Below are 25,938 nucleotides of genomic sequence, written 5' to 3'. Positions count from 1 at the left end.
TGGTGTGGTTGTTAGAAGACTTAAATAGTGTTACATGTTGGTTATTTTATAAAAACAATAAAATAATATGAAGTAAAGATTAATTAAGAGAATAAGTTGAAATTTATACTGAATATGGGTGTCATCTCACTGTTAGGCGACACCACTTATACTTTATCACAAATTATATCTAATAATGTCATGAGAAAAGATAACAATTTTTTAAGTGGTAACGCTTGACTTATTAACAACACTTTATATAAAATTTTCAAAAATACCAGTTTTTTCTACTAAATATACTAAAAGATAGGATATAAGATAACAAAATATTTTTTTTGATGTTGCTCGACACATTGTCGACACCTGTGTTAAATTTTTTTTTAAATAAGTTGACAGAAAAAAAAAGCTGAAAAAGAGAGGAAAAAAAAGCTAAACGAAAAGAGGTTGGGTGGATGCCACGGGATTTGGAACAGTAACATTGATTAGAATGTTTGAGCTTAGGGTTGATTTTATATCCATCTTGATTGAGAGGTGACGTCCGGAGACTCACACGTTTTATTTGCTATGTAGGGAGCACAACATCACCTTAGAAGATGCTGCATTGCAACTCAAGCTCCCAGTTGATGTTGCAATTACGGATTCAAGTAAAATGATCAAACTTGCGTCACTTTGCTACCAGTTACTTGGACAGCTGTCGGGTGATGGCAGTGCTAAGCTTCCAGTTTGAAATATTCTTGGTTAAAACAAAATTTCAAAATTTTATTGAGTAATGCCTTTTGAGTGGGAGAAAATGTGCACTGTTTAAATATATATTGAAACATATTTATTTGAACATAGAGTTACATATGAAACCAAAATCCAAATCTAAATGTAGGCGTGCACTCTTGAACATGATTATGATTATGTTTGCAGCTATCATACATCAAAATCTTCATTTACTTTCATGTTGATGATGTTGTTTAGGCACATAATGATGATAATTACTAAGGTCGGTGTTGGTTGAAGGGGCCGCCAAACTGTTCCAAAAGCCGCTCGATTGTCTTTCTTGATGTAACCTTATCAATCTCGAACGCCTTCATCTCCTCCCCTATACCTAAAATAAAGGAGAAACAAATCAAACTCGTTCAGTTGGTGCATGCAATTATACTTAAGAAGAGACATATATCCAATATTTCAAAACATCTGCAAATTTTGTCTATTCATCAACAGATGGGTTGAGATAAAGCAGACCTGGTTGATGAACAGCTTTGAAAGGCAGTTGAGAAGCATTGGAATTGAAGAAGAAGAGTAGATTCTTCATCACCTCCACAGATTCAGTTGAGACTAGGATCTCTCTCTACATAACATTCATACATTCACAAGAAAGCAATACTGCTGTTACTTTTCTCTGTATGCAAACTTGACTAACTGTGTACCCTGTAATCTGAAACGAACAGAATCCCCAGCTACCAGGATGTCTCTATCAAGTGCATGATCAACACTAAATTTATTAATAACTCCACCAACAATTAACCGTAGGTTAAACTTTTCCAATTTCAAATCGTATAATGACAGCCAGTCTACACTCTAGAATAAAAAAAAGAATAAATAAACGGATTTTCCGAGAATCCAGACCTTGAAATTCTTCTGTTGATCATAATATCCTGAAACAATCATGAGCAGACGAAGTTTCTCCGTTTCTGATATTCAGGGCAAAAAGTCAGGGATAGGAAAAGAGACTCTCAAGTGATTTAATTCATATTTTTAATAACTCACGAAGAAAATGTTTTATTTCCCTAGTTGAGGCCTCGCCATGTGAAAGAAGCTGCTCCACTGGAATGCCAATAGAACTCATACCAACATGTGCAACCGTTAACCTTGAACAAGAGTTGTCTGCCTTGCCTGGTTTAATAATCCAAGTTAACGGAATGCAACTGAATGGCAATTACACAAACAAATATGCACACAACAAAAGTCTAAAAAACCCAAAACCCTACACATAAAACCTATAAACCATAGACCCTAAAAAAACACAAACAATAAACCCTAAAAACAATAAAACCTAACCATAAACCCTACACATTAAAAACCCTAAAATATAACCCATAAACCCTAAAATATAAACCTTAAAAAGACAACCCTAAAAACCACAAATCATAAACCCTAAAACAAGAAGCAATAAAACCTTAAAACCCTAAAATGTAAAATATAGCATATAAACCCTAAACATAAACTATAAAAACTAAAAACCATTAACCATAAACGCTAAAAACACAAAACCATAAATCATAAACCCTAAAATCTAAAATATAAATACTAAACCCTAAAACATAAACAATAAGAAATAAAATCCTAAAACCACAAATGCTAAAACCACAAACCCTAAAGCATACATAAGAAATCCTTAAACCCTAAACATAAAAACATAAAACATTAAAACCTAACAACACAAGCAATAAACCTTAAAAACTATAAAACTATAAAACCTAAACCCTAAACCTTAAAACCTTAAAACCTAACAACACAAGCAATGAACCCTAAAAACACTAAAACTATAAATCCTAAAACCATGTATCCTAAAACCCTAAAACATAAACAATAAAACCTAAAATATAAACCCTAAAAACCTAAAATATAAACACTAAGAAATAAAATCATAAAACCACAAACACTAAACCCTAAGTAATAAAACTCTAATCCCTAAACCCTAAACATAAAAACATAAACCCTAAGCAATAAAACCATAAATCATAAAACTCTAAACCCTACAAACTATGAACACTAAACCCTAAAAATACTAAACCCTAAACATAAATAAAAAACCCTAAACATAAAACCCTAAAATAAAAAAAACATTAACACCAAACCCTAAAAACACAAAACCAAAAACTCTAAAACCAAAAACTCTAAAACCATAAACCCTAAAAACCCTAAAACTTAAACCCTAAAAATAAACCCTTAAGCCATAAACCATAAACCATAAACCATAAACATAAAATCATAAACCCTAAACATAAACCCTAAAAACTAAAAACCATAAACCCTAAACCTTAAAAACACTAAAATCATCAACCCTAAAACCCTAAACCTCTAAACTTTAAAACTCTATAGCCATAAACCATAAACCCCTAAATCCTAAAAACCTAATCCATACAACCCAAAATCATAAACCATAAGATTTCCTCACTATGTAATGTTAACACTTGAAAGTAATGTTGAATACCAGCTACTATCATTCAGTTAATGGAAATTCAATCAAATATAGTCAAAGTGCAAGTACAAACCTACTCTTGTCCACTTCTTGAAATCTTTTCCCAAAATATCAGCTACTCTCAGCTCAGACACATCATATAGTTTATATCGCACTGCAAATCATGAGTTTTAGATCCAAGCATTAGCCTAAGTAAAGAACACGTGAATATGGAGTGAGATTGGATTATTTCCATTTTCTTGTCTGGGGGGAGAGAGAGAGTGAAGAGAGAATAAAGGGAGGAATTAGGCCAAAAAGAGCTTACATATCTGGTACAGGCCATTGCATCCAAAACGACCAGCTCCATTGAGCAACAACGTAGCCATGTATTTATCCTTGGTCGTAGAATCAGGACTTGACAGATTTCCAGTGTCTAACAGAATACCAGCTAACTGCACATACGTAAAATTTCAGCTTGTCTCATTTGGTTGACTTTGATCACAATTTCATTTACAGCTCCTAATATTATTTCACTGAATCACCCAGACACCAAATTCAGGAAATCAGTTGGGTTCTATCAATTTTGCTACTGGCTTTTGGAAGCAAAAAGTAAAATCATGCTTTTACTTTGGACACAGAAGCAAACAACATTTTCAGAGTATCAAAAAGTAAAAATTCCATATTCATGGATAACACAGTTTTCCCCTCCCTCGGAAGGAACAACCATTCACTTGTTTGACAGCTAAGAGGAATAGCTTTCTCTTTTGACTGAGAACTGCTTCCATTTGTTGATAAGCAGTAGTCAATCCCGGAAAAGGGTAAGTGTTAGGCTTGATGCCATATCTACTTTTAGGGTTATTCGGCATAATATTACTTTGACTAGCTGTTCTCTCTTTCCTTAGTAGAAACTAGGAATAAGAGCAACAAACCTAACAGAATCAGACTTGCTTGGGCCAAACCCTTCTGCCTTTAAGGTCATATTTCCTCCCAGACACAGGCCTTAGAGCCAACTTTATCACAGTTCAGCATACCCCAGATCTAAATATCGTTGAGAGAACTTGCTGATGTAAAAACTCAACTATACTAGCCTTAGTCAACAAGGTCGTATCATGAGTGAAATGGTTTTGCTTTTCTTAGTTGCATTTATTTTTTGGCAACTTTTGCGGAAGAAGAAAAAACAACAGCAAAGTAACATAAGAAATATTTAACAGGCGCCTTAATTTATCCAATAACATCTATGCTAGATCATTTCGTATACGAGTATCATCAGCAATCAAACCACCACTCCAAAAATTTTGGAATAAAATCATATCCCTATAATATTAACACAGATACTATTCTTCACTGTTATAACCATCACACCGCAGGAGCACAAGCACTTCGCCTCCAGCATTGCAATGCAATTATTGTGAATACAAACATTGCAAAGATTGTATTGTCGATCATTTTTCTTTAAGTTCTTATACAAGAGTTTCAACTTAATGTGATTTTCTTATACTGTCAAGCAGACCTAAGCTGTTCTAGCGATCAAATAATTTAATTCCGTTTCAGCTCGAAATGTTAGAATTCATTGAAAAAATTCAGTTCCAGAAATTTAGCTCGTAATTTTTGACTTACTATTTTGACCTTCAAGTTTTGGTTTTATCAAAAAGTAACTCCGAAATTAAATACTTACTGCTAAATATGATAACCACAAAGAACAGGCAACCTTTGATTCAATTGCTTGCAAAGTGCAAGTGAATGCTTTAATTGTTATGAGCTAGTTGCTTCCGTAAGTATCGCTCTTGATTAATTTGAAAAATAAATAGGAAAATATTAGTTAATGCTAGAATATATAAATCATAAAGATAGAAAGGAAGCAAACAGTTGAATATTCAAAAGAAACTGCAATAAGTACCAAAAGTCGGCTGAATCCTTGTCCTGCCAAAATCTGAGGCGATGTCATTGCAAAGTTTTCAGCAATAAGTGTACAAGATGAGCACTCCTGCATACATGAATGCTGTTAAACAAGACCCCCAGACTATTTTATAACAGAGTAGATTTAAAAGCATATATCAAAAGGAGGGGGGGGGGGAGCTTCACAAGAAACACACATGACAAATAACAAAAGCCAACTTATTTTTGTTGAGAGTAAATGTTCTTAGCTGCTGTTGCTAACCATTTCTGTAACTGCAACAATATGCATGTCATCGTTTGTTTTTGCTTTAAAAGGAAAAATAGCACTGAAAACAAGTCATGCTACTGTTTCGAAAATGAAATTCCCACTCTTAAACAAATTGAAAAAAAAAGAACGATTAAGTATGAACAGTGTTGTTCATGTCATTACTTTTCTTGAATAAAAATAAACTCTAAAGTAAATAGAAAAAGCATCAACCAGAAGGAGCCTAACTTCGCTACTTTAAAAATTATGACACACTTTCATAACAATTTTGTTCTTTACCAACAATAAACAAAGCAAAAAGGAATAGTAAAATTTGAGCTTAGAAAACTGGTAACGCTATTAAAGATCCCTTCTTTGTCTTCATTCATGCCTAATACATTTTTAGTGTGATACTATGTCTGATGATGCATATTGAATAATGAAGATTGAAAATAGAAGGCGCACTTGATAATCATTTGTATGACAATATTTTAACCGGACTATAAACTGCACTAGTTATTGACAAAATACTTTATGAAGAGAGTTAACCAAGCAAATTACTGGAAATTTCTGTGAACTGATTGAATAAAAGAGCTCCAATTGCACTGGAATAGCATTCAAGTGTAGGAGAATCCATCCTAGAATTACTTTCCAGATAGAAAGGAAACAGATCCTTCTATCTCTTTAAACAGAACCCACTCAATTGAGTAACACTATGAACACTAGGTGCAGGTTTCATGAATATTGATAACATGATGAAACATAAAAAAAAAACAAGATCATGACAAATAACAAGGTAATATTAACAATATATTGAATGGGATATACTTGCAAAAGATAGCTTTATGCTTTAACATTGGCTTTAAGGCCTCTTGTGAATCAAATATGTTTGAATACATGCTATCTCAGTAAGACAAAAGTAACTATACTAGATATTCAATAACTTGAACATAACTAGGTATGCTAAACACATCAGCTTGCTAGTAATTCTCCTTATTGGGAGCCACATCCCAGAAACATAAGTTATTCCAAGAAGTTAGTTACGTTTAGGGAAAACCACATCATCAAAATATAATGATATCGGCATAACAAATCAAGAAAAAGCAAGACGATTAAATAATTAATATGACAATAAGAATGGATAATAGTTAAATAATATAGAATAACACAACTTAAACTCTCATGTCAGACCTGTCCCACGGTGACTTTCTCAACCCAAGGGTATGCAACTTCGCCCTGTAGATAAAGGTGAATATCTGTTATTAATATTTTCAGATTCAAATAAAAAAGAAGGCATGAAATTAGCCATATTCAGTTGTATATATACCTCTTTGCCGTTAAAGATTTCAATGACTGATTCTTTTAGTGCCTGTACATAGGAAGCTATATAAATCATTTCTGATGGTCAAAAGGTAAAGTCAGTTCTTGTAGAATATTACCTCTTGTTTACTCGGAAGCTTGGAACCATTTAATAGAACTAACTTAAGACTCCCGAACAAGTCATAATATGATAGATCAATCTGCCCATCATTCAACATCAAGAACAAATGGTCAATTAAAGTTGGGAATTAAACTTAAATCATATTTTGAAATTTATCAAACAAGGTATCTGTGAAATGATCTCCAGATAAAAGAATAGCACCATATACTCAAATATCTGAACCTAAGCATTTAATAGCTGTTAGCACTTGAGAAATATATACTCCCTTTTGGGCCACTTATAGGAGTTACATAAACAAAATGTTAGTTATGAATATTTTATCCAACTGAGCAGGTCAGTTGTTAAGAATTGAAAAAGTTTAATAAGGTCTTCTGAAAGCCATAAAATTGAATGCATAGAAAAGTAGCTCTTAAGAGATTCAAAGCAGGCAGAACAATGTTAATATAGGTATTACATCAGTTGAGCTGAACATACCTCATCAATAAAGATTAAGGATGACTGATCAATTTGACAAGAATCCAGCAACCATTTTAATTCAGCCTGTGAGTTCAGCTCTGTCCTCTTTATGTTGATGACAGGAACAGTAAAGAACTGATCATTTTCAAGTGTTTCATTCAAGTAGAAGGCATACATGATTGCTGAAGCAACAGAGCCAACATCTGAAAATTGAAAATTCTGATATCAGAATAGAAAATTCATGGCAAGAAGCGGAAGAATAAAATTGTGGCAGAGCATTCTTTTTCTTCATCCCAAAGATTTTGAATTTCTTAATACTGAAAACACAAAACCTCCTCACCAGTTTTCCAAATTTTTTGTTGCAAAATAAATAAAATTCATTCATTAATTGAAGAAACTTGAGACTTAAAAGTACAGGTAAAGAATGGAAACAACTTCAATGCACTCGCAAGAACAAAGATGCAAAAGCATGTTTGAGGACTAAGCTTAAGTTACATCTCATGCACATAAGGATTAGGTGTATGCTTCTCACAAATCAAACAAGAAATAAAGTTGCTTCATCTAGTTCTTGGTTAGAAGCAAATGAAGTGGAAAGAGTTATAGGCATAGCAAAAACAAAAGATAAGACTTCAGGACTTCTTTAATTATTATGGTAAGAGAAGACAACATATAATTACCAGGGACGTCTTGCCCAATAACAGCATGAAGGAACCTTCCTGGAACACCAGCATCAACCTCTTCCCTTCTCGATTTGAGAAAAAAGTTAAGTCTGTTAACGCTTTCACAGGATTCTACAATTTCCATTCGTGGTGAATATCCATTATAAAATGAAGCTGCAGACTGAGGAAGTGGAATTTTTGGCAAGCTGGTTCTTTTTTTCATAACCTTATATGATTTTTCAGTTCCCAACAGAGAAGGTACATAATGATCAAGTGAGTCTTTCATTGAATCACTTGGATTATCCAAATGAAAGTTTGACTCTGACTGAATGTCTGATAGGACAGATGCAGGTGGCCTCACAGCATTTGACCAACTATCATTTGATGCTCGGATAAATGGTTGAAGAATAGCATCTGAGATTGAATCACCAAAAGCTGGTTCCATAGGCTTTTCAGATATATCCAAATCAAGGTTTTTGCGCCCTGAGTCACCAATATCTGATCTAGACCTGGAAACCTTCTGGAGATCATAAATGTCTCCAAAGTCAGAGTTAGAAGATTCTTCTGTTAAAGAACCATCTTTTACTAATAGACCATCAAAGTAAGGATTCTCTCGGGTACGGATATATGGTCCCTGTCATATAAGAACAAAAGAAAAAGGATTTGAAACATTGAGGAAATCTACACAGCAAAAAGAGGGAAAAAACACGGTTATGATAATTAAATATTTAAGGTTATAACCATTGAAGCCATGAGACTAGTGACATGAAAGCTAAAAACTAGTCTATGCTCTTCCTCCGATATAATTTACATTAAATGTACAGTTTTAATGTGTTACTAGAGATTGTAAGCAAATATGAGAATCAATAGCAGCTTCTAGCTAAGGGCTATATCAGTTTATCTAAAAATAAATTGGAAAGTTTTGTGCAACATAATCACCTCACTGACTAACCATTTCAAAGTAGAAGAGAAGGAAGAAGTAGTAACTACTCAAGATTGTATAAAAAGCAAAAGACTATTTACACTTATCCTCGTTATTGGAGTTACATTTTTACAGGTAAATGCTCTATACACCAATGCCACAGCTAATAGTAATTTTACTAATTTGCGTGTGAAGGAAATTTTGAAAAAGGACTGTATAAAAGGTGAATGTAACGAAAAAGGTGGATAATCCTCTGTATGTCTTGACTGATTCACTCAAATTCAAAATCTATGGTTTAGGTTTTGTTCAACACAACATAGAGTGTTGTAACAGAAGCAAGAATATATACAGAAAAAAAAACATAGTGTGTTTTATAAACTACCGTTGTTTATACTGTTGGTATTGAGATCATTGCTAACAAAAGTAAAAGAAAAAGGAAATGGGCAGAGGGAAAGTAGACAAACCTGAGAAAGTGGTTGGGAGGAGGTCATGGTGGAGAAGAAGAAGGGGCGTGGAAAAGTGAAAGGAGTGATGGGTTATGAGCAACGACTGAAAGGGCGGCAGATTCGAGGAGACAAAGAGAGGAGGAGAAGGCGACATTTTGGGATTCATTGTGGACTCCGCCATGCCGATTAAGACCAACACAAGCTCAAACCTTGTCTAAAAACCATCGATGGCGGTTCCTATTCACTTCTCTGCACTGCACGCGCCAAACAATTCAAAATCAGCGCTTCTACGTTTGGTTGTTTGCCGTTACGCTTCACCTGGGAGGGAAGGGAAGAGAAGGGCTGGGTTTGTCAGCTTCCGTTTAAATCCAATTCAAATTTGGGCCTTTTACGTTTTCTTAATCCAACCCAATTTAGATATGGGCTTTTCAATTTTTTCAAAATCCAATAAAAAACCATGGTGCTTTTAATTTGACAGCATAACAATATATTTAGTAGTCAGTTTATATTATTTGTTAATTTAACTTTTATTTTTAAAATTAAATTTAACTGGCTCTCAACTTTTTAAAAAGAGTTAAATTTAAATATTAACTTTTCAAAAGTGTCAATTTTATTATTTTTTCAACGGAAATATTGACAAATTTTCAATTTTTGAACATGTACTTCATCCTACTTTTAATATATATTTAAAATATTTTAATAATTTTTAAATTATTTGTTGATGTGACATAAAAGATAAATAACGTCATATCAACATAAAGTACACGTGAACCGTCACTTAAGTTGCCACACTAAATCGTTAAAAAATTAATGTTTTAATCAACATTTTCATTAAAAAATTTATTTGATTGTTTTAAAATATTAATAACTAAATTTAACTCGAAAATAAAAATAAAAATAAAAATAATAAAATATATAAACGTTGAAGGATAAATTTATTATAGCTAATTTAATTGATGTGATATTTTAATAAGCTTTTGTGTTGGTAAAAGTTAAGATTTTGAGAAGTATTGTTTTATAGACTGTTTTGATAAGTCTTGGTTAGATAATTGAATAATTTTTATATTATTTTACATAATATTTCCTAAAACAACAGAAAAGTAAAAATCATATAATTATATTTTAAAAAACAAAAAAAATCATAAAATAATATATATTTAAAAATCATAAAAAGTTCAAAGTAAAAATTTTAAAATTTTGAAAAATGAAAATCACTTTTTCAATTTTCTAATAGTTTAAAAATTATATTTTTATTAAAAAAGTTTATTTTTATGATTTTTTTGAAAGTTTCAATATTTTTTTTGAAAAAAAATATTTTTAAAAATATTTTACATTTTCATATTTTAGAAAAAAATTCGAAATTTTATGATTTTTAAAATATATAAATTTATCAAAGTTTTACTTTTAAAAAATAAAAACTGTTTTTTTTTAATTTTCATGTTTTTAAATATTTCTTAATTTTATTTCTCTTTTCACGCAGTTAAAATAGGTGACATGGGATTTTGAATAAAAAATAATAATGACACATATTAGTATTTCATTGGGATTTTATAATTTTCTCTTATTTTCTCGACATTTTCCATGTGTAAGTCTAATCACCCATCTATATCAGCCATCTCACCGGCATATTCCACCTCTAGTTTACTCAAAACCACGTCAAAATCACTACCATTTGCAGTAAATTGGAGTAATTCGAAAAGTAGTGGGTTTAGTTTGTATAGGGACTAAATTCACATAAAACGAATACTACAGGGATTATTATCAGAATTTAACAAAAAATTTAAATAATTACCAAAACCATTCAGAGTCGGTTCGACCCATGCGCGTATCCTCTTTGGTCGGGTCATTAAACTCTTTATTCTCGCCGGTGCAAGGAAATCTCGGATCAAAGGTTTAGGGTTTTTCTTTCGTTTCCTTACTATTGTTTTGTTTTTTTTTTTGTTTTGCGGCAGTTGATTTGAACATGTAAGGCGCCATCCCTGAGTATTAAATTTAACAAAAGTTTTTTTTTTTGTTGATGATTTCCTAATCTCGAATCCTGGAAGCTTTTGCAGTAATGGCGGCGGACGTTCCTAACACGACTGAGACGAGTATTACGGGCGCGCCAGGGGAGGACGACCAAGTCTCTCCTTGCTGTCAAGTGGTAAGTTACGCTTTCATTTTAGAGAAGAACGTTTTACAGTATTTATTTCCATAATTCTTCTTTCCTTTTTCTCGATTTTCTTTTTCCTTATTTATTTTCTTTTCTAGTGGAAAAATAAATATTTGAAGGTAGAAAAGGGGCGAATGTGTCTTAAGCAAGCAGTGCGCCTACTCGAAAAAGAATGTGATAATATTCAAGCCCAGAATTTGAAACTCAAGAAAGGTAAGTATAATGCCACTCTATGTAATGTAACATCCCTTGTTTCATTTTTTGTGTTTGTTTAGGGTTGGATTTTATATTTAATGCTTAATTATAGTAGAAGTTTGAGGATTTAGCTGAAACATATGTCGGTTTTGGAATTAAACAATTGCCTGCAGTAAAAGGGTGTGCTTCATATAGGAAAGGATTAGAGATTCAATTTCAATTGTCCTTCAATTTTTGTTCCCCTAATTGGTAACTTTGCCCTTTGTAGCATATGAAGATGAGCAGGCACGAGCTGAGGTGGAGAAAGAGGGCAAAAAAAAGGAACTGGCTTTAAGAGGCTCATTAGAGAATGAGTTATCTGCTCTGAAGTCTGAGATATCCAACTTACAGCAAAAAGGTGATTCAGATGTTGAGCATAAATTTGAAGAAATAAAGCTTCTTGAAGCTAGTCTTTCAGACAGGGAGAAAGAAATAAGCTGGCTCAAGGAGCTTGTTGAGAAAGAGAAGAAGAGGGCAGATCTGGAAAAGAAGAAAGCTGCTGAAGCTGAAAAACATGCAGACATTGTGAAGAGTAAGGCTGGTGAAGAACGAAGGCTTGCTGATATGGAACGAAAGAAGGCTGAGGATTATAGAACACAATTGGAGGCATTAAGAGAAGAAGTTAGTGAAGCAAAGTCCAAATTGGTTTTTGAGAAGTCAAAGTTTAATGAAGCAACTAAGCAGCTACAGGAAGAAACAAGGAAGGTGGTTGAAGAAAGAAAAGGTGCTGATTCGGAGATGGCTAAAGCAAAGGAGCAGAGGAAGTTTGTCGAAAAATCTAAGAAAGCTGTTGAAGATAGAAAATGTGCTGATCTGGAGATGGCTAAAGCACAGGAGGACAGGAAGGTTGCAGAAGAGATGAAGAAGAAGGCCGTTGAAGAAAGAAAATGTGCTGATTTGGAGATTGCTAAAGCACAGGAGCAAAGGAAGACTGCAGAAGAATTGAAGAAGAAGGCTGTTGAAGAAAGAAAATGTGCTGATTTGGAGATTGCTAAAGCACAGGAGAAGAGGAAGACTGCAGAAGAATTGAAGAAGAAGGCTGTTGAAGAAAGAAAATGTGCTGATTTGGAGATTGCTAAAGCACAGGAGAAGAGGAAGACTGCAGAAGAATTGAAGAAGAAGGCTGTTGAAGAAAGAAAACATGCTGCTTTGGAGATGGCTAAAGCACAGGAGCAGAGGAAGATTGCAGAAGAGTCGAAGAAGAAGGTTGTTGAAGAAAGAAAACATGTGGCTTTGGAGATGGCTAAAGCACAGGAGCAGAAGAAGATTGCAGAAGAGATTAAGAAGAAGGCAGTTGAAGAAAGAAAACATGCTGATTTACAGATGGCTGAAGCGGAGGCGCAAAGGAAGATTGCAGAAGAAACCAAGAAGAAGGCTGTTGAAGCAAGAAAATGTGCCGATTTTGAGATCGCTAAAGCGGAAGCAACTAAGAAGAAAGCTGTAGAAGAAAAGTTGCTTGCTGACAATATGACCAAACAGCTGGAAGAGGCTAGAAGAAGGAATGAAGACCTAGCGAAGAAGTTACGTGGCTCAAGAGATTTGGGGAAGGATCCTTTTGACCAAGCAGATAGAAATATTGGTGCTGCAGCTGCAAAAATACAGAAGACTGCGGAAATGGGGGTGTTGAATGTAGAAGATGATAAGTATAGGGCAGTTTTTGAATCTTTGCAATTTGAGAAGGCTGAGAAAGAGAAGGCTATTAGTGAGAAAAAGCCAGCAGATTCAAAGATGAGGAAAGCACAAAATAAAAGAAAGCTTGTAGAAGTGAACACTAAGAAGGCTAAGGAAGGAAAACATTGTGGCGATCATATGTTGAAGCAGTTAGAAGATGCTAGGCTTAAGATTAATGAACTGCAGAAGCAAATGCATGAACTCTCATCTGCTAGAAATATGGTCGACAAGTTGGTTGCTTCTTCTGCCAAATGTATTAGTGCTGAAGTAGAAGTAAAGCTTTTGAAAAAACAACTGAAATTTCAAAAGAAAAGAGTAAAGCATGCAATAGATGTGGCTAGGTTGGAAAAAGGCCGTAGCAATCTCTTGCAGCAAGAACTAGGTTGCATGAAGCTTGAGTTAATTCAATTTTTGAACCGCTTGGATGCGCTAGATAAATGTTTCTCAACCCCTTCTGAAGGTATAGATGAGATGGGAAAGGTTAGTTTCTCATTCATATGCATATATCTGTCTTCTTTTTCTGTTGCAGTTTCTATATTTTCTTGCCCTGAAATTTCATTGTTTTCCTGATTGATTATCATAGTGATGTAATTCGCTTTTGAAAAGTAGCATACAGGTTTTGGCGTTTGATACTATACTTTGCTACTGGTTGATTTTTCTCAGACAGAAGGTTACCTGATGGCTCTTTAGTGTTATTGAACTGGTGGGTAGAGAACAAGTTCGCTTTCAGTGCTACTTTAATTTCTGGGCTGTTTGAATGCATTTGCACACCAGATTTGTGATTCTCTGTAACTCCCATAAGTGCTTGGTAATCTAATTTCCCCAGTCTGGGATAAACTGAAGAGAAGGCAAAATAGAACATTCTCAAAGGAAGGGTGGGAAAGAGAGCAGAAGAAGTAATGGGGAGAGAGAGAGAGAGAAGAGGGGCTTTTGTGGGAGGGAACAGAGAAAGAGCTTTAGTCCTTCTAAGTGTTCCTTGTATATTTTATCTCACTTGGTCACTTATATTTTATGAATCTAAATTCTACCTTTTAATACTTACCTACAAAGAACAAAATTTTCTCTTGGCTTTAGTTATGTTTTTTTTAGGGTTTCAGTCTGCAATGCATAAGGTTGTTCACTTAACATGTACAACTTTTGGTCTTCTTTTATTTGTTATTATTTCTGACAGAGATTCTGATCATGTTTGTACGTGGGATTGTTTGATATGCTTTGCAGGGTGGAGATTTTGGCAGTATGCAACGGACAAAGTTGAAAAAGACTTTATGCAGCCTAAACTTACGTCAAAAATGTCTTCAAACTGAACACCAACTGCTGAAGTCTAGGTGCATGGATACACCTCCATTCAATCCTCTTCTGGAAACAGTTCAACATGATACACATTTGCATCATATGCAAGGAGGGGACGGTACTGAAACCTTAACAGGTATTACTTCTAAATTGGAGTCTCTGCTTGGAGGCTCTAATCGAAAAATGTTACAGAGTTCTGCAATAAGTTCCAGTACAGCATCTTTTTCTGATAGACAGTTGGTGGGCTCACAGGAAAGGGGTGCTTTTTCTGTTACCACATCAGCAAAACTGAGTGAAGAAAACTTAAATTTACAACCAACTATTTCAAGTATGTCTGGAGGAGTTGCAAAAACTAGGGGCAATGAAAATCTTGCTGTGGTTGATGAAAATAATATGAGAAATTCTCTTCCTGTTGGTCTTCTTGGAGGAGTTAAACGTGGTATTAAAAAAAGGAAAATGATCCTTGATGCTGTTGAATCTATTGATCAATTTTGCTGTGAGAGTAAGCAGTTGCATCTACAGCTTGAGGAGAAGCTATCTGTTTTGCATCGTATGGTAGGACAAATGGACAAACCCAGAGAGGATGCAAAACATGTTAGACCTGACCTGCAAGATATTGCTTATCCTGCGCATGATCGGTTTCATAAGAAGAGAAAAACATATCATGAAGAGACAGTAGCTATGGAGCAATCTTGTGATGGTCTGCAGATGAAGCAGATACAAAGTTGCCCTGAACAATTGTTCAACCCTGACGTAATTGACCCCAAAATTATGGTTGGTTTTGAGGAGGTAATGAACAAAAACTATATGAAATTGCTGGATTTGGACAATGCTGCTGAGGAGGAATATTATAGGATTGCAGTAGAAATGCCCATATCACCTACACTTCCTGAGATAGAATTTCCAGGCATTGAAACATTTGAGGCAAACCAGTTTAGACGTTTACAGGATGAGGTTTGTGAAAGATTCTCTCATGAAAATGAAAATTTTGCATCTTCTGACAGTGGTGGTGTTAAGAATGCAGAGAATGTTTCCAACAATTTGCAGTGTAATAGGGTGGGCACTTCACCTAAATTATTACATCATGAGAACGAGTGTTCTTATTGTTCTTTTGACATTCCAAGGAGTAATGAGAATGGTTTATGCAGTACAATGCCAGCTGAAAGAGCCCTTTTAAGCCACTCCCGAAACTCTGGAGTAGTAGTGGAGATGTCAGTTATTCCTAGTTCAAGTGATAGACTGGCAAGCATTCCATTTGAAAGTGAAACTAGATCAACAATTGAAAGTATCCCGAAATATTGTATTGTGTTCTCTAACATCAAGGATGATAGCAGTGTATCTAGGATTGTTTGTGCAACTAAAACTTGTATGGCTCATTGCTCTTTACCTGCTCAGACAGAGTTTGTTGTGCATAGAATTTTACAAGCTCTTAAACAGGAAGAACAGCTTTCATCCAAGTGAGTGTGTTAGTGTTATCAAGATATGCCAAATTGTCTGATTTGAGGACTGTCCATGAGTACTTTATTTCTCTTGTCATTTTATTCAGTCATGCTGAGATTTTCTTTCTAGAATTTAATAGTTTCTTATTTCAGGGAGAAGGCGTGTGCATTTTTCTCACTGGTACTTCTCAACTTCTGTAAAGCTACTTCGGGGAAGTGCTCTCTTATTAGGGATTTCATTCCCTGCTTAAATCTGTTTGCCAAACATATAATTGAAGGTACCTTCAAAACTTTTATTCTAGGTTATCACTGGATTTGTTGTATCTGTACTAGCTCTTATAATTTTTCATTTCCATTTTCGCTTTATTTAACTGCTGTTTTTGGTGCAGTGGTATCTGATGCTGAGCCTAGAAGTGTATTGTCTGAATTATGTTTGGGAGATCTGCTTAGTGTAATTGAGGGTTTTCTTATAGAGGGGAGAGTTATTTCATGTACTAATCTGTCTTCTGAGACTTCTGTTGAATATGAGTCGGGAATACATGTTACCGTTGATGGTTTGGATGTAATATTTTCATATGAAGCTGCTTCAGCTGACCTGTTGGTGGGAGGTAGCATTATATTGGGTTCAATATGTACAGCTGCTGGCTCTGTTAGCTTTTTGTGTGAGGCTGTGTACAACATTTTCCGGATGCATAGGTATGATACCTCGGTGGTTCTGATTATTCTTCATGTCTTTGCTTATGTGGGTGGCGATAAACTTTTCACATTAAGAAACTACAGTTTGACAATGACTGTATTAAAATCTGTAGTCATGTTCCTTGAAAGGGAACGTGCATCAGTAGTTACGTCAACTCTTCCGTTGGTGGATGATGTTCAACCTCAGTTCCCTGCATGTGTTGGCTGCCCATTTTCTAAGGATGCCCTTTCTGTAGATACTGTTGTTTCGTTACTCTTTGCAAAGCTTCAAAATTTTGCCCGGTCAGGCTTTTTGTGTCAAGATCTAACATCCAATTCATCAAATTCAAGTTCCAGATCCACTGAGGATGAAGCTGAACAGAATTTGACCTGTGTCCTTGATATTAATTGTGAGGTTCCCTGTTGTTTAAACATGTACAGTTCAACATGTAAAAACTCAGGATCAGTTGGCACTGGGACTTTGTGTGACATCAGTGATGTCTTATCGTTAATGGAGCTGCTTGCATGCAATATGGTATGTGTTTCATATGTTTTTAGCAAGTGATACTCTTTTAGCTGCTTTTGATGCAACTAGTATTTTTTTTACCTTTTGCTTTGGAAAGACAAGGACTGCAAAAGTAGTGTTTGGCTATTACTTTCCAATGGCTGAAGCAAAACTTTTAGAGCTTTCAGCCTTGAATTCTTTGATAAATAAAAGCCTGAAGAGACGTCTAATATTTGGTTTTGGGTTATGCTTTATGATAGTAAAATTTCATTCTCTTTTGTACTAAGTTACCTACTTCTCTTTTTGTTATCTTGAAAGCAGAGCTGGGACTGGACATGCAGGAAAATCATTTCTCAGCTGTGGAGCATGTTGGAGTCATCTTTCATTGGGAACCTTAGTGTTGCTATTGTTATTCTTCTCGGTCAACTTGGGAGGTATGCTTGCGTTTAATTTTTCCTTTTCTCATATATCTTAAAACTTTTCCTTTCTTTGGTTTATAGTCATTATTATTTCTGCCTTGAGGAAACTTTAGTGTTCTAACTTTGGGCAGGAGCACCATTTATCCTATAATGATGTTGGTAGGAACCCAATGCAGAAAAAACAAATTACTTGGATTTAGCTTTTAGTTAGATAGAATTAGAATTTAGAAGTTGAGAGAAAAACGGTTGCAGATGAAGACCAACTGACATGGGAGAGTGCTTGAAACTTGAGCTAAAAGAAAAGACTTTCGTTTACTGCAATTAATTATAGAACCCGGATTAATTCAATGATAACTTTGATTTAATTTGGAATCTACATTCATCGGCATCAAAGCTGGATATAGCAGATTTAAGAAAGGGTTGAGTCTATTGCTAAATACTGGTGAAAACTTATTATGAGATGACTTAAAATTTAATCAAACTGGAAAATGCATTATTAATCAGAGAACAACCTGACTGAACTGGAACTTGATATTGGAAGTACTAAGTTCGTCTGCATTCTGAATCTGATGGTAGAAGCTTTTTTTCTAGTGATTTTAAGCTACTGCAGTTGTTTAAACTTCATAGATCATCTTGGAGATACGGGCTTCAAATCCTGGGACATGTGGGGTGGGCTTAATGGGATGGGAGACAGTGCTACCTCCCGTTGTAAAGCTTAAAAATCTCTTGTAAGAAAAAAGGCAAGAATATGTTAATATGGGGAGAAAATCTCTTGTTGTACCCAGGCTGATAACTTGATGTGCCATGATATCTCATTAAGCTGTAGATGCTGTGTAAAACTGAGGAAGTTCATCCCATCAATGATGTCTGTTTTTTCAGGCTTGGAGTTGATGCTGTTGGATATGAAGATAAAGAGGTTGAAAACTTGAGAGCCAAGTTATCTGCTTTCTTGTGGCAGGAGACTACTATTAGAGCAGGTCTCCCCATCCAGCTTGCATCCGTTTCTGCTTTGCTTGGACTTGTATCCCTTGATTTTAAGAAAGCTAGTCTGGAGAATGGTAATCTTCCAGGCATGTCAGGTCAATGTGTGCCTGCAGATCTTTTAAGAAACTGGTTTCTTCAGTTGACTGAAGAGCAGCGATCAATGTCAATTAGGCTTTTTTTCCAGGCTGTTGACTGAGATAGTTGTGGTTGCAGGGGAAAGTTTCAAATTAGGATACATGTAAGAAATTTTGGTAACACTAGAGTATTTGAGAAATCAAAGTAGTTGTGGGACTTTGCTGCGCAAGTGCATCCTACAGATATGATTTTGATATGGTTGAAATAAAATATGGGAATTGGGGGTTTGTGGAACTTGACTCTGGGTTTTGCTGCTAAATTTTTATTTTTTGTCAATTCGCCTAAAAATAAATGAAAAAAATATTCAAATTAATATTTGTTGATATGGTATACATGTGAATTATTTGACATGAATATTTTAATAATTTTTATTAGTGTGTAATTTTTTAAAAAATTTATAATATTTTTTAATTTTTAAATTTTTTAAAAATTAGTTAAATGTTGATATGTCAGTTAATTTTCCATTTATTTTGAAGGTTTAAAAAGAAGAAAATAAATAAATACTGAGTAGAAACTTTATCCATATATGTTGGGTTTATGATATCGACAATTTAAAATTATATATACTTATCTTAATTTCATTAAATTTTTCTAAAGTTACATATGTTTATTTTTGTATATGAATGATTTAAGTTGTTCCTTTTTTAGAACTTATGTTCTTTAAAGTATATTATATTAATCTTACATAATTTTGTTTAAAATGTTAAACATTAACAATTTAAATATTTTTAGTATTTACATTAATTTTTATATGATATAAAGTAAATAATATGTTATAATTAAGGCTTAATTTTGAAAGTAAAACTCGACCATTATTGTAACCGTAGTGTATATTAGAGGTGCTCATGGGCCGGGCGGCCCGGCTCGGCCTGACGGCCCGCCTGAAATATGGGAGGGTTTGGGTAAAAATATAGGCCCGAAATATGGGCTTGAGCAAAAAAATGAGGCCCGATTAAAAAACGGGCCGGGCCTCGGGCACCACTTTTTTGGCCCGGGCCCGGCCCGGCTCGGCCCGAATATAATAAATATTTTTTTTTATTTTTTTTAATTTTAAAATACTTTTTTTAAAATTTTTTTTAATTTTAAAATATTTTTAAAATACTTTTTAAATTTTTAAAATAAATTTTGGGTATTTATTTAAAAAACAGGTCGGGCCGGGCCAGACTTGGACTTATGAATTTTTTCTCGGGCCGGGCTTGGGCAAAATTATAGGCCCATATTTCGGGCCGGGCCCATGCCTAGGACCCGGGACAAAATTTTTTCTGGACCTGGCCCAGCCCATGAGCAGCTCTAGTGTATATCATGAGCATGTTTAACATATACAATTACAAATAACACTAAATAAAAATATGAAAAATAAAATAAATTCAGAAAAGAAAACGATTAAATTAAAATACACGTTCAAAATGTAAGAATCGAAATAGTTCTTTCGTAGAAAGATTTGTAAGTCCATATTATTTCCTTATTTGTCTTTCTTCGACGCATTTCCCTCTGGAGCGACGCTCCCTCCTCCTGCATCTAACACGAGCCTATTTTCACTTCGGCCACCGCTTGTTCCACGAAGTGAATCCCAGCCACCGCCTTTAAATACTCCTGCCGCCGTCAAGCACCCTAGTATAACTCCAATTCATTCGGTAAATCCTCCCTCCAAAACCCCTAAAAACCCCTCTCTGCCCCTTTTTATATATCTTGCCCATCCTAATCCTTTAGAAACCGCTGTTATTTGTCTCTCTCCGAACACCAATGGCTTCATCTCCTGCCCAAGACGATGCGCTGAAGAAACTTGAATACCTCTCCCTCGTCTCCAAGGTCAGCTCCGAACTCGAGAGCCATGTAGGGTTTTCCGACAAGGTTTTGGCCGAATTCATCACCGACATGGGCCGCCACTCCGATACCGTTGACGAATTCGATGTCAAGCTGAAAGAAAACGGGGCCGAGTTACCTGATTACTTCGTCCGTACACTTCTTACTATCATCCACGCTATTCTGCCTCCAAAACCCAAGGCTGAGAAGGAATCCAAGAAGGCAATCGCCGGCGACGGTAAGAAATCTAAATTTAAAGCTTTAGCGATTGCAGATGATAAAGATAGAGCAAAAGAACTTGAGAAGGAAATTGAAATGGAGACACGAGACCTAAAAAAAGTAGAGGGTAGGGATAGGGACAGAGGCAGAGACAGATATAGGAGGGACAGCGATAGGGTCAGAGATATAGATAGAGATAAAGATAGGAGTAGGCATAGAGATAGATATACGGAGGATGCTGATGATGATAGGATGGATTATGGCAGTCGGGGAAGAAATAGGGATCGAACCCGACATAATAGAGATGGTGATGAGGATAATAGGGATTATAGGAATAGGGGCAGGATCAGGGACCGGGATAATGTGGAAGGTGATGAAGGTGGGGATAAGAGGAGTAATGGAAGGTACAAGGATAATGAGCCTGAGTTGTATAAGGTATACAAGGGGAGAGTTTCGAGAGTGATGGATTCAGGTTGCTTTGTGCAGTTGAATGATTTAAGGGGAAAGGAGGGTTTGGTTCATGTTTCCCAGATGGCTAGTAGGAGGATTGCCAATGCAAAAGATGTTGTGAAACGGGATCAGGACGTTTATGTGAAGGTAATTTCTGTTTCAGGTCAGAAGTTGAGTTTGTCTATGAGGGATGTTGATCAGAATACTGGTAAGGACTTGCTTCCGTTGAAGAAAACTTCGGATGATTATTCTCTTAGGATTAATCCTTCAGGGGGGAAAGAGGGGCCCGTGATGAGAACTGGCCTTTCAGGGATTAGGATTGTTGAGGATGAGGATACTGCCCCTTCACGTAGGCCATTGAAGAGAATGAGTTCGCCAGAGAGGTGGGAAGCCAAACAATTGATTGCTTCTGGTGTTCTGAGACTAGATGAGTATCCCATGTATGATGAAGACGGAGATGGAATGCTTTATGAAGAGGAAGGTGCTGAGGAAGAACTTGAGATTGAAATGAATGAGGATGAACCTGCCTTTTTGCAAGGGCAGACTAGGTACTCTGTGGATCTCTCACCAGTAAAAATATTTAAGAATCCAGAAGGGTCCTTGAGTCGCGCTGCTGCTCTCCAGTCTGCACTTATTAAGGAACGGAGAGAAGTTCGGGAGCAGCAGCAGAGGACAATGCTTGATTCAATTCCCAAGGATCTTAATCGTCCTTGGGAAGACCCAATGCCAGAGACAGGTGAGAGGCATCTTGCGCAGGAGCTTAGAGGTGTTGGATTGTCAGCATATGATATGCCTGAATGGAAGAAGGATGCTTATGGTAAAGCTTTGACTTTTGGGCAGAGGTCTAAACTTTCCATCCAAGAGCAGAGGCAGAGCTTGCCCATTTATAAATTGAAAAAAGAGCTTGTTCAGGCTGTGCATGATAATCAGGTACTCGTGGTCATTGGTGAGACTGGTTCGGGTAAGACTACCCAGGTAACCCAGTATCTTGCTGAGGCTGGGTACACAACAAAGGGTAAGATTGGATGCACTCAACCTCGAAGGGTGGCTGCAATGTCTGTCGCGAAGAGGGTAGCTGAGGAATTTGGTTGTCGGCTAGGGGAGGAAGTTGGCTATGCTATTCGTTTTGAAGATTGCACTGGACCGGATACTGTCATAAAATACATGACTGATGGTATGCTTCTTAGGGAGATTTTGATTGACGAGGATCTCTCTCAGTACTCTGTCATTATGCTTGATGAAGCTCATGAGCGAACGATTCACACTGATGTTCTTTTTGGATTACTGAAGCAACTTCTGAGACGGAGAGCCGATCTTCGTCTGATTGTTACGTCTGCTACACTGGATGCAGAGAAGTTTTCGGGGTATTTCTTTGACTGCAGTATTTTCAGCATTCCCGGTAGAACATTTCCTGTAGAGATACTCTATACAAAACAGCCTGAAAGCGACTACCTAGATGCCGCTCTTATAACAGTCCTACAGATACACTTGACTGAACCTGAAGGTGACATTCTTCTCTTCTTGACTGGTCAGGAGGAAATTGATTTTGCATGCCAGTCTCTTTATGAGAGGATGAAAGGTCTAGGTAAAAATGTTCCTGAATTGATTATTTTACCGGTTTATAGTGCCCTTCCTAGTGAGATGCAGTCTAGGATTTTTGATCCTGCCCCTCCTGGGAAAAGGAAGGTGGTAGTGGCAACCAATATTGCTGAGGCTTCTTTAACTATAGATGGAATATTCTATGTGGTTGATCCTGGTTTTGCAAAACAAAATGTCTACAATCCGAAGCAAGGGCTTGATTCCCTGGTCATAACACCAATTTCACAAGCATCGGCCAAACAACGTGCTGGGCGTGCTGGGCGTACTGGACCTGGAAAATGCTACCGCTTGTATACTGAGAGTGCATATCGAAATGAGATGTCCCCTACATCGATTCCAGAGATCCAAAGGATTAACCTTGGCATGACAACACTAACAATGAAAGCAATGGGCATAAATGATCTCCTTTCTTTTGATTTTATGGATCCACCTGCACCACAAGCTCTCCTTTCTGCCATGGAGCAATTATACAGTCTAGGAGCTCTAGATGAGGAGGGACTTTTGACTAAATTGGGTAGAAAAATGGCAGAATTTCCTCTTGATCCACCACTATCGAAGATGTTACTGGCTAGTGTGGACCTTGGGTGTAGTGATGAGATATTGACAATTATTGCAATGATCCAAACTGGTAACATCTTCTACAGGCCAAGGGAAAAGCAAGCTCAAGCTGATCAGAAGAGGGCCAAGTTTTTCCAGCCTGAGGGAGACCATTTGACTCTACTTGCTGTGTATGAGGCTTGGAAAGCTAAGAACTTTTCTGGGCCTTGGTGTTTTGAAAATTTTGTTCAGTCTCGATCTTTACGGAGGGCACAAGATGTTAGAAAACAGCTTCTAAGCATCATGGATAAGTAAGTTCTAGCTTTTAGTTTTATACTAATCTTTTGCAAATTTTATCTGATCTTTCGTATTTTTCATGTCTGAGCTTTTATGGTTTTAAGATTTTAATTGTGTCCTACACTGTTAATTTTAGTATGTATTTGAGCCTACGCTTTATGGTTATCTCTAGTAGAATATATCCTCACTAATTTTTTATATGATTATTACAACGGTGATGAGCACTAGCTCGGGTGCTTTACAAGTTGATAAATACTGAATGTTGGTTGAACTTAATCAGCTAGTAAATTTCTCAACAACCTGCTTTTCTAGTTTCTTACTTTTGGCGCTGTAGTAAGGATCAATGGGTCTTTAGGAGAATGCAAAGCTAATTGTGAATGTCTCTGTTCTTTGTATATGCCTTTTATTGCTTTTGCATCATTCTGGTAGTCTTTTTAGTAGTAAGGTTCACATGTTCTACATTTAGCATCAACCAGCCAGTCTTTCTCTCTCTCTCAGTTCATTAGTTTTAAATCTGTTGTGTTCACTACTAGTACGAGGCTTAATACCCCTCCTAACATGCTAAAAGTTTATACTTGGTCTTTTAGGTTCTGACCCGAAAGTGGATGCTTTTTCAGGTACAAACTGGACGTAGTGAGTGCAGGAAAGAACTTTATGAAGATCAGGAAAGCTATCACAGCAGGGTTCTTCTTCCATGCTGCAAGGAAGGACCCACAGGAAGGATATAGAACAGTGGTGGAGAACCAGCCTGTTTATATTCACCCAAGTAGCGCCCTTTTCCAGAGACAACCGGACTGGGTGATCTACCATGAACTGGTAATGACTACAAAGGAGTACATGCGAGAGGTGACAGTGATAGATCCCAAATGGCTGGTTGAACTTGCGCCTAGATTCTTCAAACAGGCAGATCCCAGCAAGATGAGCAAGCGCAAGCGTCAAGAACGTATTGAGCCTCTTTATGATAGATATCATGAACCTAATTCTTGGCGTCTCAGTAAACGACGAGCCTGATCTGCTTCACTTTTCTACTTTCTCTGTAATTTTTTTCTTCGTATAAGATAAATTTTGTTGATTTATGCAATCTTTTGATTCTATTTTCTTACTTTCACTTAAAGTTGTACACTGACTAGTTTTTTATAAGGTTACAACACTGACTGATTTTAGATGAGCTCAAAGGCTAGGAACCTTGATGTTTGAAGTGAAAAGAAAGCGAGCAGCTTGATTTGAATTGAAATTTTTGATAAAAACGTCTGTTCATGACAAGTTTCTACATGGTTAATAACAACATTGACTGTATTTCATTTCTTTAAAAGAATTATAATAATTTTTTAGTATTTCAGTTCCACTTCCATATGTAAATTTATGGAAGCCATTTTAGTTTTCACTTCCATTTTCCTCTAGTTTACTGGTCTCTCAATACTAACCGATATATCAGCATACATATCATAATAAGAAATGGGTTATATATTTTTGCATAACCTTTACTTGTCAACCGGTCCCCATCAACTATTTTATCATATTCTCCATGGCGTTTCTTATCCGTAGCAGAAAGATCATGAAGCAATACCGGAATACTCTGTTCATGTTTGAAGAAGTTACGAGGATCAACCATGGTTTTGACTTGCACTAGCCTTGTAATTTTTCCTCCCATAAACCAAACCCTTTGGTACAAAGTCTGTCTGTACTATACTTGGATTGCTACCAATATCAAGATCCCTGTAGTTGACATATGCTTCCCTTGAAGACTTTGACACAAATGGTGTCGTTCTTTTGTAAAAATTTCTCATCAAATGCTGGGTTCCATCATCATATACCATATCTTAAAAATGTGGGAAGGGAGTTTCAGATTCCCAAATCCCATCCATCTTTCCTCCATAAGGATTCCACAACATAAAAATCCTCTCTGATTCAACCATCATCTTCCATATGGATTCTAAGCCCTCTCTAGTAATGGGTTGTTTCACGTAATCAGATTCGCATTTGGAAAACGTTTACCCATTCTGTGGCCTGCGTAGCAAAACCTCTATGGAAGTTCCTCTAGGAAAGCCTGGATAGAAGACGGTGGATTCCATCCAACTCATCCTCTGCAATCTTTGGGCTGCAACCCCAATCTGGGGAAGTTGTCGCTCACTATTTCAGTAAGTCTGCTTGTTGGTTCCACTAAGAAGCCTAAAAATGAAACTCGAATTGTCTTTTCCACTCCCTCATGACTTCCATTAACAACTTGTATCATCACCCTTATGAATAGATCTTCGCGCAACTTCTGGGCAACTTGTTGCCATTGATAAACAGTATCTGTTGAGGCCCGGTTTAAGGT

The 25,938-nt window shown here is 36.1% G+C and overlaps 3 protein-coding genes across 4 annotated transcripts; 2 read left to right on the top strand and 1 right to left on the bottom strand.

Annotated features, from left to right (window-relative positions):
- Positions 1-755: 755 nt before the first annotated feature.
- On the bottom strand, positions 756-9,524 carry LOC107902747 (exopolyphosphatase PRUNE1). Its single transcript, XM_016828869.2, has 13 exons — positions 9,231-9,524; positions 7,863-8,478; positions 7,204-7,388; positions 6,728-6,808; positions 6,616-6,657; positions 6,480-6,524; positions 5,046-5,132; positions 3,474-3,600; positions 3,243-3,323; positions 1,735-1,860; positions 1,594-1,658; positions 1,210-1,315; positions 756-1,072 (listed from the first exon to the last, which is right to left on the bottom strand). Exons 1-13 carry the CDS (start codon positions 9,255-9,257, stop codon positions 963-965), a joined length of 1,698 nt encoding a protein of 565 aa, XP_016684358.1. The 5' UTR covers positions 9,258-9,524; the 3' UTR covers positions 756-962.
- A 1,475-nt stretch (positions 9,525-10,999) lies between these two features.
- On the top strand, positions 11,000-18,950 carry LOC107906341 (uncharacterized). 2 transcript variants are annotated; one of them, XM_016833312.2, is made up of 9 exons: positions 11,000-11,103; positions 11,267-11,355; positions 11,463-11,577; positions 11,828-13,749; positions 14,488-16,016; positions 16,152-16,276; positions 16,388-17,208; positions 17,500-17,612; positions 18,477-18,950. In XM_016833312.2, exons 2-9 carry the CDS (start codon positions 11,269-11,271, stop codon positions 18,775-18,777), a joined length of 5,013 nt encoding a protein of 1,670 aa, XP_016688801.2. In that variant the 5' UTR covers positions 11,000-11,103; positions 11,267-11,268; the 3' UTR covers positions 18,778-18,950. The 2 variants fall into 2 exon arrangements, with proteins under 2 accessions (XP_016688801.2, XP_016688800.2); XM_016833311.2 differs by having other exon boundaries at positions 11,047-11,177.
- Positions 18,951-19,563: 613 nt separating this feature from the next.
- LOC107906342 (probable pre-mRNA-splicing factor ATP-dependent RNA helicase DEAH5) lies at positions 19,564-24,868 on the top strand. Its single transcript, XM_016833313.2, has 2 exons — positions 19,564-23,635; positions 24,239-24,868. The coding sequence occupies exons 1-2, from the start codon at positions 20,460-20,462 to the stop codon at positions 24,630-24,632; spliced, it is 3,570 nt and encodes a 1,189-aa protein (XP_016688802.2). The 5' UTR covers positions 19,564-20,459; the 3' UTR covers positions 24,633-24,868.
- The last annotated feature ends 1,070 nt before the right edge of the window (positions 24,869-25,938 follow it).

The sequence above is a fragment of the Gossypium hirsutum genome, chromosome D05, assembly GCF_007990345.1.
Source record: "Gossypium hirsutum isolate 1008001.06 chromosome D05, Gossypium_hirsutum_v2.1, whole genome shotgun sequence".
In the NCBI taxonomy this organism is placed as follows: domain Eukaryota; kingdom Viridiplantae; phylum Streptophyta; class Magnoliopsida; order Malvales; family Malvaceae; genus Gossypium; species Gossypium hirsutum.
The sequence above is the reverse complement of the archived record's forward strand: the minus strand, read 5'-3'. Positions and strand labels throughout refer to the sequence as shown.